The following is a 15,085-nucleotide window of genomic DNA, read 5'->3' on the forward strand; positions in this document are numbered from 1 at the left end:
GATGGAAAAACTCTCCCAAAAACTCAAGGCAGCCATTTCAGAGTTGCAGACCTGAGATCAAAGCACAGGTTGGTAAATTATTGTAGAGGTTCTACACAGAGAAGAACCAAATCAGGATCTTCACCCAGACCTGGAATTAAGCACAGTGGTGATCCCAGCAGTTCAGGAATATGTGATGTTCCAGCTGGTTTTAGTGCAGACAACACAGAAAAACAGCATTTAGATTAAAAAAAAAAAAAAAAAAAGTAAAAAAGTAAATATTGTCCTGCACTGTGCTAAATCACACAGAAACAAAAAAAAAGGAAATGTTGAGCCACTTCAGTCTCTCCAGTACAGGGTGTAAATGAGGAGAAAGTTGTGTTCACCACAAATATTCTCTCCAGTACAGGGTGTAAATGAAGAGAAAGTTCTGCTCACCACAAAGAACAGATCCTTACAAAGAATGGCAGCAGAGGTGAGTTTTAATGTTAACGAAAAGAATAAAGGCCTTCAGCTGTGAGATCACCACCTCTCCTCAGCCGCCGACGTTACCCACGGCAAACACAACAACCAGAAGGCCAAACCAAACTGTGAGCTCCCCTCAGAGGCCGAGGTGGCAGCGCCAGCCCCAGAGCTGCTGTCAGTGCTTGGGCACGATGAGGTTCCTCAGCATGTCGAAGGAGTTGCCGTCAGGGTGCACGGACTCCACGCCCCCGCCCTCCTGGTGCACCTGCAGGAACCCAAAGCCGTCGATGCCGACGATCCAGGCCAGGGGCCCGTCCTCGCTGCGCAGCCTCACCCGCTGCCCGCTGCAACACAGAACCGTCAGTGCCGCCCCGGGGGGCGCAGGCCGGGGCTGGGGGGCTGCTCTGGGAATCTGCCACACACAGCTTTTGTGGAAAATCCTTTCCTTAGGGTTTTCCTCCTGAGGAGCTGACAGGCCTCAGGAATGAAATGTGAACATTGATTATCTGCTGCTCTGGGAATCTGCCACAGACAGCTTTTGTGGAAAATCCTTTCCTTAGGGTTTTTCCTCCTGAGGAGCTGAGAGGCCTCAGGAATGAAATGTGAACATTGATTATCTGCCGCTATGGGATGCAACAGGTGCATCTGGGATTGGTCTCATGTGGTTGTTTCTAATTAATGGCCAATCACAGTCAGCTGGCTTGGACTCTCTGGTCAGTCGCAAGATTTTATTATAATTTCCTTTTCTACTCCTTTCTAGCCTTCTCATGAAATCCTTTCTTCTATTCTTTAGTATCATTTTCTTTTAATATAATATATAATTTTCTTTTAATACAATATAAAAATTTCTTTTAATATAATATATATAATAAAATGAGTATAATATATAAAAATCTAAAAAAAATTAATATAATATAATATAATATAATATAATATAATATAATATAACATAATATAATATTATATTATATTATATTATATTATATTATATTATATTATATTATATTATATTTAATATAGTATATATTTTTATATAATATATATAATTTTCTTTTAATATAATATATATCATAAAATAATAAAGCAGCCTTCTGAAACATGGAGTCAAGGTTGTCATCTCTTCCCTCATCTGGAACTCCTGTGAACAGCACAGTTCACACCTGGTGTTCCCAGAGGGAGCCCAGGCCCATCTGCAGCAGCCCTGGAGCTGCAGAGGAAAACTCCCCCCTTGTGCAGGATCCCTGCTGCAGCAGAGCCACAGCTGGCACTGCAGGAGGGCTGAGCCCCATGGCATGGGGCTGGGACACCTCCCTGGCACACAGGGGACAGGGCATGGCCTCACTCTGGCAAGGTTCTTTTGTATTACTGCATTTTTATTTTTTTTTTTCCCCTAATAAAGAACTGTTGTTCCTATTCCCATATCTTTGCCTGAGAGTCCCTTCATTTCAAATTAATAATCATTCAGAGGGAGGGGGTTTACATTTTCCATTTCAGAGGAGGCTCCTGCCTTCCTTAGCAGGAGCTTTTCAAACCAAGGCAGCAGCTCATGGACACTGAGCAATTAAAACTGATGCCTTAAGATTTTATCTTTTCTATTTTCCCAATCCTGTACTGCCTTAGTGCATAACTCTAAACTCCTTGTAAAGTGTTGGTTACTGTCTCCACATTTTGGTCAGACCAAACCATCCCCCCAGGCCTGAGACCCAAGGACACCCCACAGCCTCAGGCCCTGAAAATACAAACAAAAGTGAATTGGGAGGAGCAAACTGGGGGTGAATGACTTCATTACCTGAAGCTGTAATTGGAGAATTAACCCCTGATGTGTAAATGGACCAAACTGATAATTGTGTGAAACTCTGGTGAGCATTGTCCAGCTTGGGTGAGGCCTCTGGAGGCTTCTGAGTGCCCCGGGTGTATCTGTGGAGCCTTTAATGAATACCTGCTCACATTCTCTTAATCTTGGCTAGCCTCTGCTCTAGGGAGCCACTGCAAGGCATCAAAATCACCTCAGAGGACTCATCAGAATCATTAAAAGGATCATGGAAAGGTTTGGGTTGGATCATCCTAAACTCTCTCCACTGTGCCAGGCTGCTCCAGGCCCCAATGTCCATCCTGGCCTTGGGCACTCCAGGGTTCCTCAGGGCTTCAGCACCCTCACAGGAAAGGCTTCACCCTCTAACAGATTATTTCATTTCTCACCTCACTGGTTCTTTACACACAATGACTTTCAGCAGCATTTTCTACCTGTTTTAATGTCCTCTTGTGGAATGGACGGAGTTGGAGTTAATCCAAACAATCTATTGTTTTTTCCTCCTAGAAGTACAGCAGCTTCATCCATCTCAAGCCAAATCATTCCAAATCGCCTTTGTTTGGGGATGATACATGTAAAATACCTGGAAGCATTCTTTAACTCAAGCTATCACTGATTTATTATGTGCTGCTTTAATTCTCCCTTAAAAATGTGCATCCTTCTTGGGAGTGTATTTTAAACTATTCACTCATATCTAAGGGAATTTTCTGGAAAAAGACAAAATACCCATGAGTTCTTCCACCAATTTTATGAAAAGAAAGTTTGAGAATTCTTACCTGTGTACCCAGTACTTGTAGTACTGGGGCAGAACTCCATTGGGCCCCTTCTCCTGGAACAGCTCAATGAGCCTCTCCAGCACAGTCACAGTCCTTGCAATGAGGCAATCTGCACTCAGAGCCTTCAGCTCCGTCCCCTCTTCCCTGTTAAACTTTGCAATGAGGTCATTGATGCAGATGGTGGGGTTGCTGTTATTCACATTAAAGCCAAAGCCTGCAGAAGACAAAGAGGAGGACACAATCAAAGAGACAAACTCTTTGTTAGCACCACAGCCAGATTTAATTCAGCTGCTCCCTACAATGATCCCTCAGGATGGCTCCCAGAGCTGGCCTCATTCAGCCTCTCACACCTCTGGATCTTCTTTCTCCTGTAATTACAATTCTCAGCTCAGATTTTGCTCTTTTTCCTCCTCAGAGTCACAGAGGCCAATCCAGCAGAGCCTTCCAACCCCACCAGTGAGGGCTGGGAGAGGACAAACTGCACCTTGGTTCCAGAACCTTCCATGTGAGCCATTCCTGCGCTCCCTGGAAGGTGCTCAGCCCACTCAGAGAACAACTGATCCCACCTAAGATGGAGCTTGATCCCAAAACTCAGCTCAGAGCCCTTTCTGCTTCCTGCAGAGAGCTCAGTGCCCTTTCCAAACCCCAGACCTTGCGCTCAGCTGATAAAGCCTCGCTTGGCTTGCTCAGGAAAGCCCAGGAGATTTGATTTTAACTTTGTGAGACTCCAGTTTGCCTAATCCATCTCACCACAGCATGTCCCTTAGAAGCCTCCAGCCTCTCGCTGACATTTCTCCAGCTGCAATTCCCAAATTCTGAGTTGGCAGAATGCCTCCCTTGTTTGAATATGGCTCCTGGGGCCTTTTCTGCAGCCTGCTGAAACAGCCTGCCAGGGATGTAAAGAACTATATTGTATTACCTGTTTATTTTTTTCTCCTAATAATTTGGGTTTTTTTTTTTTTTTTTCCTTCCCTCAGACATTTGGGATAAAACTCCCTGTCTGTCAATCAGGTTTGGGCAGTTCTGTTTGCAAGGAGATGTCTTGATTTGTAAATTTGCTGTTAATAATTCACAATTTGTGTTAACTTTGAGGAGAATTCCTTCAGTGAAAAGGAGTTTAACAAGTCAGGGAATAAACACAAAACAAGGCACAGTGATCCCAACACGCCAGTGCTGTGGAAATGAGCTGAAATTTGGGTTACTGGAAAGAGATAAAGGAAAATGAACTGGAAAATACAACGAGCTGTGCCAGCAAATCCCAACTCAGGTGTCTGCAATCCAGTGTGAGGGAACAGAGACACCACTGAGGGGTCACAGAGCCTTGGGGTCCATCAGGATCACTGCTCAGCAATCCAAAAGTGGGACACAGCAGCCACCCTGCAGCTGAAGCCCCAACAGCTGGGAATGAACACGGCCAAGGGGAAAAGGCAGCAGGAAATTGGAAAGCCACGAGGGGCTCGGAGCTCTGGGGGCACTGTGCAGCGTCCATGAGAGAGCAGAGCCCTCAGCAGCGCTGATGTGGCTGATGGATGTTGCAGTGAGGCTCCATGAGGAGCTGGACGTGCCTGAGCAGAGCAGAGCGGGGTTTGCTCGCTGGCTGCCCCCTGCATTCCGCTGGCGCCTGGCCCTCACATCAATGGTGAACCTTCTCCTCAGAACTCCTCCTCCACAAGTCCCAGCACCGTAAAGTTCTTCCATTTCAAACTCCAAATTGGAAAAACAAGGTTTTTTTGGGTTTGTTTTTTTTTTTTTTCTTCCAAACTGTCTTTAAAAGTCTCAGCGTGGAGCGTTGTCACCTGCAGGGCTTGAGCAGTGGAAATGCAGGTTTGTCTTTGATCTTATTCTCCTGAGCTCCTCCTTGGAGCAGTGGAGCCACAGAGATGACCCTTGGTTTCCATCATTGTGACCGACCGTGTTCACAGCGGTTTTCAGGTGAGGGAAGAGACAAAAATGTTGACTCCATGTTCAGAAGGCTTGATTCATTATTTCATGATATATATATATTACACTAAAACTATACTAAAAAGAACAGAAGGAAAAGTTTCATCTCAGAAGGCTGGCTGAGCTAAGAATAGAAAGGAAAGAATGATAACAAAGGTTTGTGTCTCAGACAGAGAGTCCGAGCCAGCTGGGCCGTGGTTGGCCATTAATTGCAAACATCCGAGATGTGCCAATCCCAGATGCACCTGTTGCATCCCACAGCAGCAGATAATCAATGTTTACCTTTTGTTCCTGAATCTTCTCGGCTTCTCAGGAAGAAAAAAATCCTAAGAAAGGATTTTCATAAACAGATGCCTGCGACACACCATTATCCTCATTTATGGGTGGTTCTGAGGAATGCCATGGAAAGGGCGAGCTCAGTGCCTGGAGGTGGCACTGAGTGCTCTGGGCTGGCGACAGGGTGGGCACAGCTGGCACTCCATGGGCTGGCAGGGCTTTTCCAGCCTCAGGGATCCTGGGATTCTGCCTAGGAAAGGATCCTTTGGAAGAGGGGAGATGGATCTGAGACACCTTCGCTGCTGGGGAAGCTGAATCCCATCACTCCTACCAATCCCAGAGCTTCAATGTCATGAGGGCCCTCTAGGACTCCATGAAACACAGCACTGGAATGATGGAAAACATCCTTGGATTCACATGGAGCAAGGAAGTTTCAATTTGAAAATCTCCCAGCTGAAAACAGACTGGTAAAAACAGGCATTTATCTATACCTCAGACCTTCCAGAGGAATATCAGAGAGAATGGATAGAGAAAATCTCCATTTGAATTGGAATATTTTGATGTTCAGGGTTAGAATGGAAAGGTCCAACCCAAACATGTGAAGTGCTTAAAGAGATACTCGATATAATGAACTATTTTTGGATGTATTCCTGCTTTCCTTGTGTTAACCAGGCTGTAGGAAAACATGGAAGTTGTAAATGGCTGAAGGGGCACAGAGAGATTTCTAAAGTTTCCGTGCAATTTCCATTCTGTTGGAGTCGATTATTTACAACATGGAGGTATAAAATGGAACGGAAAATGTCCTGTCTGGCCATGTTTCACAGAAAGAGGTGACTTCTTCAACTCTTTTCTTGTTTGCACCTCTAAAATCACAGAATTTTGACAGAAACAACACCGTGACCACTCCATCTTTGCAGGATATTTACTTGTGCTATATTCAAATAGCAAATATCATCTTTTTCTTTACCCTTTTAGACTTGCTAAGGAATTTCTTTCAATTTTTTAGACACAGCACAGACAATTACTTTTGGAACCAGAATCTGGGAAGTTTCTCAGCAGATCTGGGATGCTTAGGGGAAAACTTCCTTATCACGGAGCAGGATGATTATCAGACTAGAGATGAACAAAAATATCTCAATAATTAAAAAATGAAAAAACATTACTCTGTGCATGTAGCTCTTTTGATTTAAAAGGCATGTTCTTCATTTAACTATTTGACATGTTCCAAAAAATCCATAAATTGGAAAAAAGGATGGATTTTTCAGTATATTCCACATAAATCAAGGAGGACAATTCCCCTCTCCCATGTAATGCTCTTCCTTTGAACTCTCCTACACCAACCCAGATGCTTGCATTTATGTTTTACTTGTCAAGCATATGGAGTTATTGAGAAGAATGAAAACATTTACTTTTTGTGCTTCCTCTGGATTGAATGTTGTGCTTCATTTCCTTATGCCTGCTGTCATTATTTGTTCTCATCGTTGCCATTTTTACTGCTACAGACACTGATAACAAAATCCTCCAGAAAAAACCCAAAAATCGGCAAGAAAAAGCTTCAAAACAGACATTTACCAATGAGAATATGAAATGTTGTTTCAATGAGTGTTGAGTTCACCAGAACCCCACCAATCTTCATCAGGTCACTGTAGTAAATATCATTTGGCCACTTCACTCGCAGCTCGATGTCCTGAAGGAACAAAAGCAGACATTGAGAGACATTTATGGCTCATTCATCACCCCATAATCTGTAGAGAATCCCAGAATGGTTGGGGTGGAAGGGACCCCAAAGCCCACCCAGTGCCAGCCCTGCCATGGCAGGGACACCTCCCACTGTGCCAGGGTGCCCAGGGCAGATCTGCTGCACCTGAGGGGACATCAGCCCTTGGCAGGGGGGCAAAGCAGAGTTAAAGGTTTAGAATCAATCATGTTACAGCAAGAAAATCTTAAAAATTATCAAAATCTCAGTGCTTGAACTTCCCTTTTGGACTCAAGTCCTGCAAGGCTTTTCCGTATGTCCATGTCATGCCAACTGCAGCGGCCACGAACAGTGGGATGATCTGCAGAGTGATGGAATCATGGAATGGGTTGGGCTGGAAGGGATCTGAAAGATCACCCAGTGCCACCCCTGCCATGGCAGGGACACCTCCCACTGTCCCCAGTGTCCAGCCTGGCCTTGGGCACTGCCAGGGATCCAGGGTGGAATTCCATCCCAGCCCCTGCCCACCCTGCCAGGGAAGGATTTTTTCCCACCATCCCACCTAAACCTGTAATTTTTCAGTGTGGAGCCATTCCCTGTGTGCTGTCCCTGCATCCCCTGGCCATTGTCTCTCTCCAGCTTTCCTGGGGCTCCTCCAGGCCCTGCAAGGCCGCCCTGAGCTCAGCCCAAAGCTTCTCCTGTGCAGGTGAGCAATGCCAGCTGTGCCAGCCTTTCCTGCCAGCAGAGCTGCTCCATCCCTCTGCCCATCCTGGAGCCTCCTCTGGGCTCTCTGCAGCAGCTCCAGCTCCTCCTGGGCTGGGGCAGCTCTGCAGGTGGGGAATCACCTGAGCAGGGCAGAGGAGGAGATTTTTCTCTGCCTCTTTGCCACGCCCAAAGTGCTGCTGTCGACTGCTCCTCTTAATGAGAATCCACTGAAGTTCTCCACAAATGCTACAGAAAATGGAACCCTGCCTGAGGAACCTTGCAGGAACTGATGCCTCAGCTTTGAGCTTTTCTGTTTTTCAGATTCTGTGCTGCTTTAGTGTGTGGGGCTGGGTTCACATTCAGGGATGGTGAGCTCTGTGCACAGAGCAGGGAGACAAAACAATTCCTGCTCCAGCTGGGCACCAAGGACAAATGAGCCAAATCTCAGCCCAGGAGCACAAACCCCGTGGGCTGGAGAGAGAAAAACAAGCAGGGTGGGACTGCCTGGGCTAAAGCTGGGATGGGACAATGAACTGCAAGGTGCAAATGGAGCAGAACTGATCCCAGGGACAGCCCCCGTGCCCGGCCGTGCATTTTGGGGCCATTTTGGTTCATCTTGGGCGCAGCCCTGGCTGGGCTCTGGTGCTGCCCAAGGTGCATCCATGGAGGAGATGCTGTGAATGAATCCCTGCTTTGTTCTGTAGCTCTGCCCAGCTCTGCTCTGGGGCAGCCTGAACAAGGCATCAGCAGCAGCCAAAGAGACACTGACATCCTGAATTTCAGAAAGGAAACTCAGCAGACAGGAGAAATCCCAGCTCCCAACCACACAAACGGTTCAGAAACCTCCCAAAGCTGTCCCTGCTGGAAACACAAACCGAGCAGCGACAACATCCCAGCCCCACAGAGCAGCTTTTGTGCAAACCACAGGGCTGGGCTGAACTTTGCACTGGCTACTTGAACACAAAAAGAAAGCAAATGTGCTTCCTGCAGCTTGAAACGCTGCCCACGGCTGCTGCATCCCCAGGGGCAAATTATGGGAGGTGCTCCAGGCCTACAGGAGTCGCATTCCCTCCCGTTGTAGGGGGTGAAATCCCTTTACAGGATGTGTGAAAGCTGCACCTGGGTCCGTGTCTACTTTCCTGACAGATTTAAAGGCCAGGGAGGAGTCCATGACACGTCCACTGACAGGAAATACTACCTGATTTTGCTATCAAAGCATTCTGAGGGAAAGTATCACCAGCTCCTATTCGTTATGGGAAAGAACTTGGCTCCCTGCACTGGGGGAAGGATTTTAGGGCACTCTGGAGACGTGGGAGGAATGACGCAGTGGAATGGTGCTCTCGGTGATAATAAAAGGGGGAAGCACACACCTGTGAGACAGCAGACAGTAGCTCTGTGACTGAAGTGACAACAGCAGCAAGAACAGCTGGGGCAGCTGGGTGTTCTCACGGCTGTTGTATTTGTGGGGTGTCCCCATGAAGGCAGGAATGATGAATCTGACTCCATGTTCTCATTCATTATTTTAAGATACTACATTATATTAAAGAATGCTATACTAAACTGTACTAAAGAATACAGAAAGGATACTTACAGAATGCTAAAAAGATAATAATGAAAACTCCTGACTCTCTCCAGAGTCCTGACATGGCTTGGCCCCGATTGGCCAAAGAGTGGAAACAACTCACAGCAGAATCCAATGGAACAATCACCTGTGGGTGAACAATCTCCAAACACATCCCACATGTGAGCACAACACAGGAGAAGCAAATGAGACAAGAATTTGTTTTCCTTTTTCTCTGAGGCTTCTCAGCTTCCCAGGAGAGAAATCCTGGGCAAAGGGATTTTTCAGAGAATGTGAATGCCACACATGATTTGCCACGGAGTGGATTCACCAGATACCACACAAAATGTCACCAAATAAGCTAGAAATGGAGCAATTATTGTCTTCCCTCACTAGAGAGAGACTCTGATGTTCTCAGAATGGGAGAGCAAAGCATCCTCTTGATTTAAATCCCATTTGCATCCTCAGCATGAACATCTGACAAGGGAACTTCCAACCGAGCCCTCAGACCTGCGCTGGGAGGACCCAGAGCAAAGGCCTCGGTTACTGCTGGTTCAGCAGGGTCAGTAATTGTGGCCATCCTAAAAACCATGAATGGTGATAAACTGAGCCATGGACCTCTTGGAAGCAGGATGGGCAGAGGGATGGAGCAGCTCTGCTGGCAGGAAAGGCTGGCACAGCTGGCATTGCTCACCTGCACAGGAGAAGCTTTGGGCTGAGCTCAGGGTGGCCTTGCAGGGCCTGGAGGAGCCCCAGGAAAGCTGGAGAGAGACAATGGCCAGGGGATGCAGGGACAGCACACAGGGAATGGCTCCACACTGAGAAATTACAGGTTTAGGTGGGATGTGGGAAAAAAATCCTTTTTGTTCCCAGAGCAGCTGTGGCTGCCCCTGCATCCCTGGCAGTGCCCAAGGCCTGGTTGGACACTGGGGACAGTGGGAGGTGTCCCTGCCATGGCTGGGGTGGCACTGGGTGATCTTTCAGATCCCTTCCAGCCCAACCCATTCCATGATTCCATCACTCTGCAGATCATCCCATTGTTCGTGGCCGCTGCAGTTGGCATGACATGGACATGAGGAAAAGCCTTGCAGGACTTGAGTCCAAATAAGAAGTTCAAGCACTGAGATTTTGATAATTTTTAAAATATTCTTACTGTAACATGATTGATTCTAAACCTTTAACTCTGCTTTGCCCCCCTGCCAAGGGCTGATGTCCCCTCAGGTTCAGCAGATCTGCCCTGGGCACAGAAATCTCTTTACTCTCCAAATGCTCAGTACAGCACACACATTATTGATCCACATTTTTCACATCAATATTTGGAACTTCAGTCACCTTTTTGCTCCTGAATGGAATAAAATTTAAAAATGCCACAGTACATCAGGGCAGGCACACAGGAGCAAAACCACCTCCATTCATAAATGAGCTCCTTCCCCAGCCATCCCCATGTTTTATAAAACTAACTCTTGTCCCTTCGTTTTTAAGTGGTCAAATTATCCACTCCAGCCAAATGTTTTATATTGCAAATTTTTGCCCTGAAGCATTTTGTTTTTCTAGTCAGGTTATGAAGCACTGAATTTAGAAGGGTTTAATAGAAAGGCTGACAGACCCTAAACTCCAGCAAAGCTACTGGGTGCCACTATAATAAAGTTCATGTGTAAATGTGTATAAGTCATTGATTTTCTGTAATATAGGAAACATATGCTTTAGTTAACTACTTCTGTAAAATACCAAAGTTTTATAGTTAGCAAATATTAGGAAATGGTAACATTAAAAAGGAGATATATGAGGTGATAAAGAAGACTGGTTCTTCATTTTAATACTGATGACAGGACACTTGATTCCCTCTCGAGAGCAATTCTCCTCAGTTCTTGCTTTAGAAATCAGTTTTCAACCTTAAACAAGGCTTGGAAAAATCCTTTAAAAGGGATAAAGTGACCACTGAAACAGCCCCAACAAAAAAGCAGAAAAGGATTTGTCAGTTTTATTCATTTTTCCCTCCTCCTTATTCTCCTTCAAAATCAAAACAAATCAGCTCCATTGCTGGGCAAACAAAATTGACTTTTTCTTTACTGCTGAGGATTGAGGCTTAAGTTTCGTAAGATTTAGAGCGAAATGAGTGCAGTGCATTTGATCAGCTCAGCAAAAAAATACTGACCCTCCGGATATTGGATTTCTCCAAACATATCAATAACCACCAAACATCAGGAATGGTTAGGTTTAGGTTCTTTTTAAGAAGTGAATTATGCATTCAGCCATTAGACACAGAAAAGCCACAGCTAAAATCTGAATTTAATGGAGCTTGAGATGAGTTAGAAGGACATACCTCATATCCTGGGATGGATCTGACTGCCTCCACCACGGCCAGGGACACCAGGTGCTGGATAAAGGGAATTCTCTGGCCCAGGTTGGAATGCAGAGGGATGGAGAGGTGCAGAGTGGACAGGGCACAGCCCATGGGGCTGAGCCAAACGTTCCCACCACGACCTGGGCAGGGACAGGAAAAAGGAGAACTTCAACTTAAGAAAAGAATATTTATAAAGAAGATCACTTTGTGAATATAGATAACAAAAGATAGCTAAAGATATAGATAACTAAAGAGAAAGATTCAAAGATATCCGTCCAAGAATGTACCAAAATTCCTTTAATGCAACCAAAGATTCAAAGATATCCATCCAAGAATGTACCAAAAGTTCCTTTAATGCAACCAAACCAATTTTCCAAACCAACTGGTTTCCAAACCAATTTTGAAAGAAAAAGGGTTAAACTGCAAAGCTTTTTCTTCAAAAAAAATTTGGAATTTTTAAAATATTCCCATCCCTGTAAGTGTTCAAGGCCAGGTTGGATGGGGCTCTGAGAACCTGGTTTGGTGGAAGGTGTGGCAGGGGGTGGAACAAAATCATCTTTAAGTTCCCTTCCAACTCAGGCCATTCTATAATTCTGTAATTCTTTAAGGTCCCTCCCAACTCAGGCCATTCTGTAATTCTGTAATTCTTTAAGTTCCCTTCCAACTCAGGCCATTCTATAATTCTGTAATTCTTTAGGGTCCCTCCCAACTCAGGCCATTCTATAATTCTGTAATTCTTTAAGGTCCCTCCAACTCAGGCCATTCTATAATTCTGTAATTCTTTAAGGTCCCTCCCAACTCAGGCCATTCTGTAATTCTTCAATTCTGTAATTCTTTAAGGTCCCTCCCAACTCAGGCCATTCTATAATTCTTTAATTCTTTAGGGTCCCTCCCAACTCAGGCCATTCTATAATTCCGTAATTCTTTAAGGTCCCTCCAACTCAGGCCATTCTATAATTCTGTATTTCTTTAAGGTCCCTCCCAACTCAGGCCATTCTGTAATTCTTCAATTCTGTAATTCTTTAAGGTCCCTCCCAACTCAGGCCATTCTATAATTCTGTAATTCTTTAAGGTCCCTTCCAAATCAGGCCATTCTATAATTCTGTATTTCTTTAAGGTCCCTCCCAACTCAGGCCATTCTATAATTCTGTAATTCTTTAAGGTCCCTCCCAACTCAGGCCATTCTATAATTCTGTAATTCTTTAAGGTCCCTCCAACTCAGGCCATTCTATAATTCTGTATTTCTTTAAGGTCCCTCCCAACTCAGGCCATTCTGTAATTCTTCAATTCTGTAATTCTTTAAGGTCCCTCCCAACTCAGGCCATTCTATAATTCTGTAATTCTTTTCTGTAATTCAGTTCTGAGCTTCTGAAGGACAAGCTGCTGCTCAATTTCCCAGCATGTCCTAAATCCCCTGCTCCCAGGATTCTCCTGGTCTCTGCTGACAGACACATTTTAAAGATCTCGCTTTGTTCAGGTGTAAAAGCATTTCTAAAAATGCTCTGTGTGCACCCAGAAATGCGCCCAAACTCTGAACCACCCTGCTCTGAAAGCAGGGAATCATCTCCTCGTGGATTTGTGCTGGGAAAAGCTCCCTGGGCCACACGCTCTGCTCCTGCAGCAGAATAAATGCGGCTTTCAAAGAAGTGCCAGCATTTTTCTGGGCAGGAAACACGACTTGCTTACATTTATCTGCTCGGGCAGGTCCTTCAGACTCAATCTCAGGCCCCAGCCCTGCTCCAGCTCGCCCAGTTTCAGTTTCCATCTGCAGCTCTGACTCGTGTTACACTGAGTGCAGTGATGGCAGCTTTTGTGACTGGCAAAACCTTTTTGGCAGGAGCCAGGAGACCATTAAATCATTTCTGCAAAAGCCACCAAACATCCTGAAAATGTTTACTTTGGTCTCTTGTTAACTTCTGGGTTTTGAGTTTGAATCCGCAGTTTGAGCAGGAGGAGAAGAGGACAGGCTTATTCTATGGATTATATGATCAAAAATGCTCATAATGCAACTTAAAATGTTCTATTTTGTGTATTTAATACACATTTATGAGTGAAACAAGGAGATTTACTCACCTTTCCCTTGTGTTTGTCGAACAGCCACTGCTATTAAACCCATCTCCTCAGGCAAGTCGAACATTAACCTGCCAATTAGGGAAAAAACCAAAAAACCCCACATGCTTATCAGCTGCAACACCAAGCTACATTCATGAAAATCAAGGCTTAAATATCAGGTAATATTTTATGTTAATGTTGCACCACCATTTTTTTTCAGTTAACATTTAATCCTGATCCAAACCCATTAAAATATTAAAAAAATGATTGGCTGGAAAACGATAATGTAAAATATTATTTTATCTGAAATAAGTCAGAGCTATAGTTCATTTCAGTTCTGATAACCCAGGTTTTGTATTCCTTCACTTCTTCCTCAAGTGCTCATGTTTTGGGTGTCCCTATCCTCAGCAAGTGACAACCAGCAATTCCAAACATTTGTTTCTACTTACAGCGAATTTTTGTTCATACTACAAAATACAAGAGCAGCAGTTTCTGATTATTTAGAAAACCAATATGGTGGCAATAAAGCCGTTTAAAAGATACACTATCCCCTGAGAACTAATTATGATTTAACTACAGTAAATAAATCTACACCTTCTGAGAGCTCTAGAGAACACTGGCTTATTTTAGCCTTGTGTTCTGCTTTTAAAATAGTTTCACTTAAAAGAATACTAACTTTCCTCTGGGGATAAGTAGAAAGTGCACTTTAACACCACCAAATGAGTCAATGCTACACTTAAAATTTAAAAAAAAAATTTTAAAAAAAGAAAAGAATAAAAAACCCTACTGTGAGAACTTTGTTCAAGTCACTTTTAAACAGATCTGAACTGCACCACGATCCTCCTCCATTTCACATTTTCAGGGTTATTTCAGAGATAAAACATATTGAAGATGTTGTCTGTGAGCTAAGCCCAAAAAGGGATGTCTAGCCCACAGATCTGCTTCTCCCACAGGGACAAACCATGTTGGTCATTCCTACAAAAGCAATCTTGTCTCAGGGGTGAGGGCAGCCCAAATCAGAGCAAACAGCACCATTCACAATGATTTCCTGTGAGAAATGCATTTGTAAACAATTTCCAAAATGTGACGGAAAGTTTATGTATTGTTGTATATTTGTAATACTGAGAGAAGGTGTAAATAAGATTTAAAATATGGTTTTGTAAAATGATTAGGTATTTTAGAGAATTAGAACCGCAAAAGATGTATTGTAGTAAGGCTATGTGAGGAAAAAAATACAGGTAATTGGTGTTAGAAGTAATAGTAGTATTGTGTGGTAAAGGTTAGTAAGTTTAAATACATAATAGTTATAAGTTTAATTAAAAACATTTATAAAGTATTGTAATTAAGAAAGAGGTTGGCTTTGGATGGAATGGCACTGAGTTTTACATCTCTTGTATGTCACTATTCGAGACTCATAACAGAATAAAATCTTTTTAAACATCTCTCAGTTGGCTCATCTTTTAACAGCTGAGAAAACCAA

The 15,085-nt window shown here is 44.1% G+C and overlaps 1 protein-coding gene across 1 annotated transcript; it reads right to left on the bottom strand.

Moving 5' to 3' along the window:
- Positions 1 to 450: 450 nt before the first annotated feature.
- Positions 451 to 13,694, bottom strand: LOC128948971 (biotin--protein ligase-like; the record flags this gene model as incomplete). The annotated part of the gene is made up of 5 exons (XM_054293730.1): positions 451 to 788; positions 3,031 to 3,244; positions 6,820 to 6,934; positions 11,533 to 11,693; positions 13,627 to 13,694. Coding segments are annotated over 5 exons (727 nt in total), but the record flags the coding sequence as incomplete, so codon positions are not given.
- Between the last annotated feature and the right edge of the window lie 1,391 nt (positions 13,695 to 15,085).

This window comes from Melozone crissalis, unplaced genomic scaffold (assembly GCF_028551555.1).
Source record: "Melozone crissalis strain CALT ecotype California unplaced genomic scaffold, PUWL_Pcris_2 ptg000187l_1, whole genome shotgun sequence".
Lineage (NCBI taxonomy): Eukaryota > Metazoa > Chordata > Aves > Passeriformes > Passerellidae > Melozone > Melozone crissalis.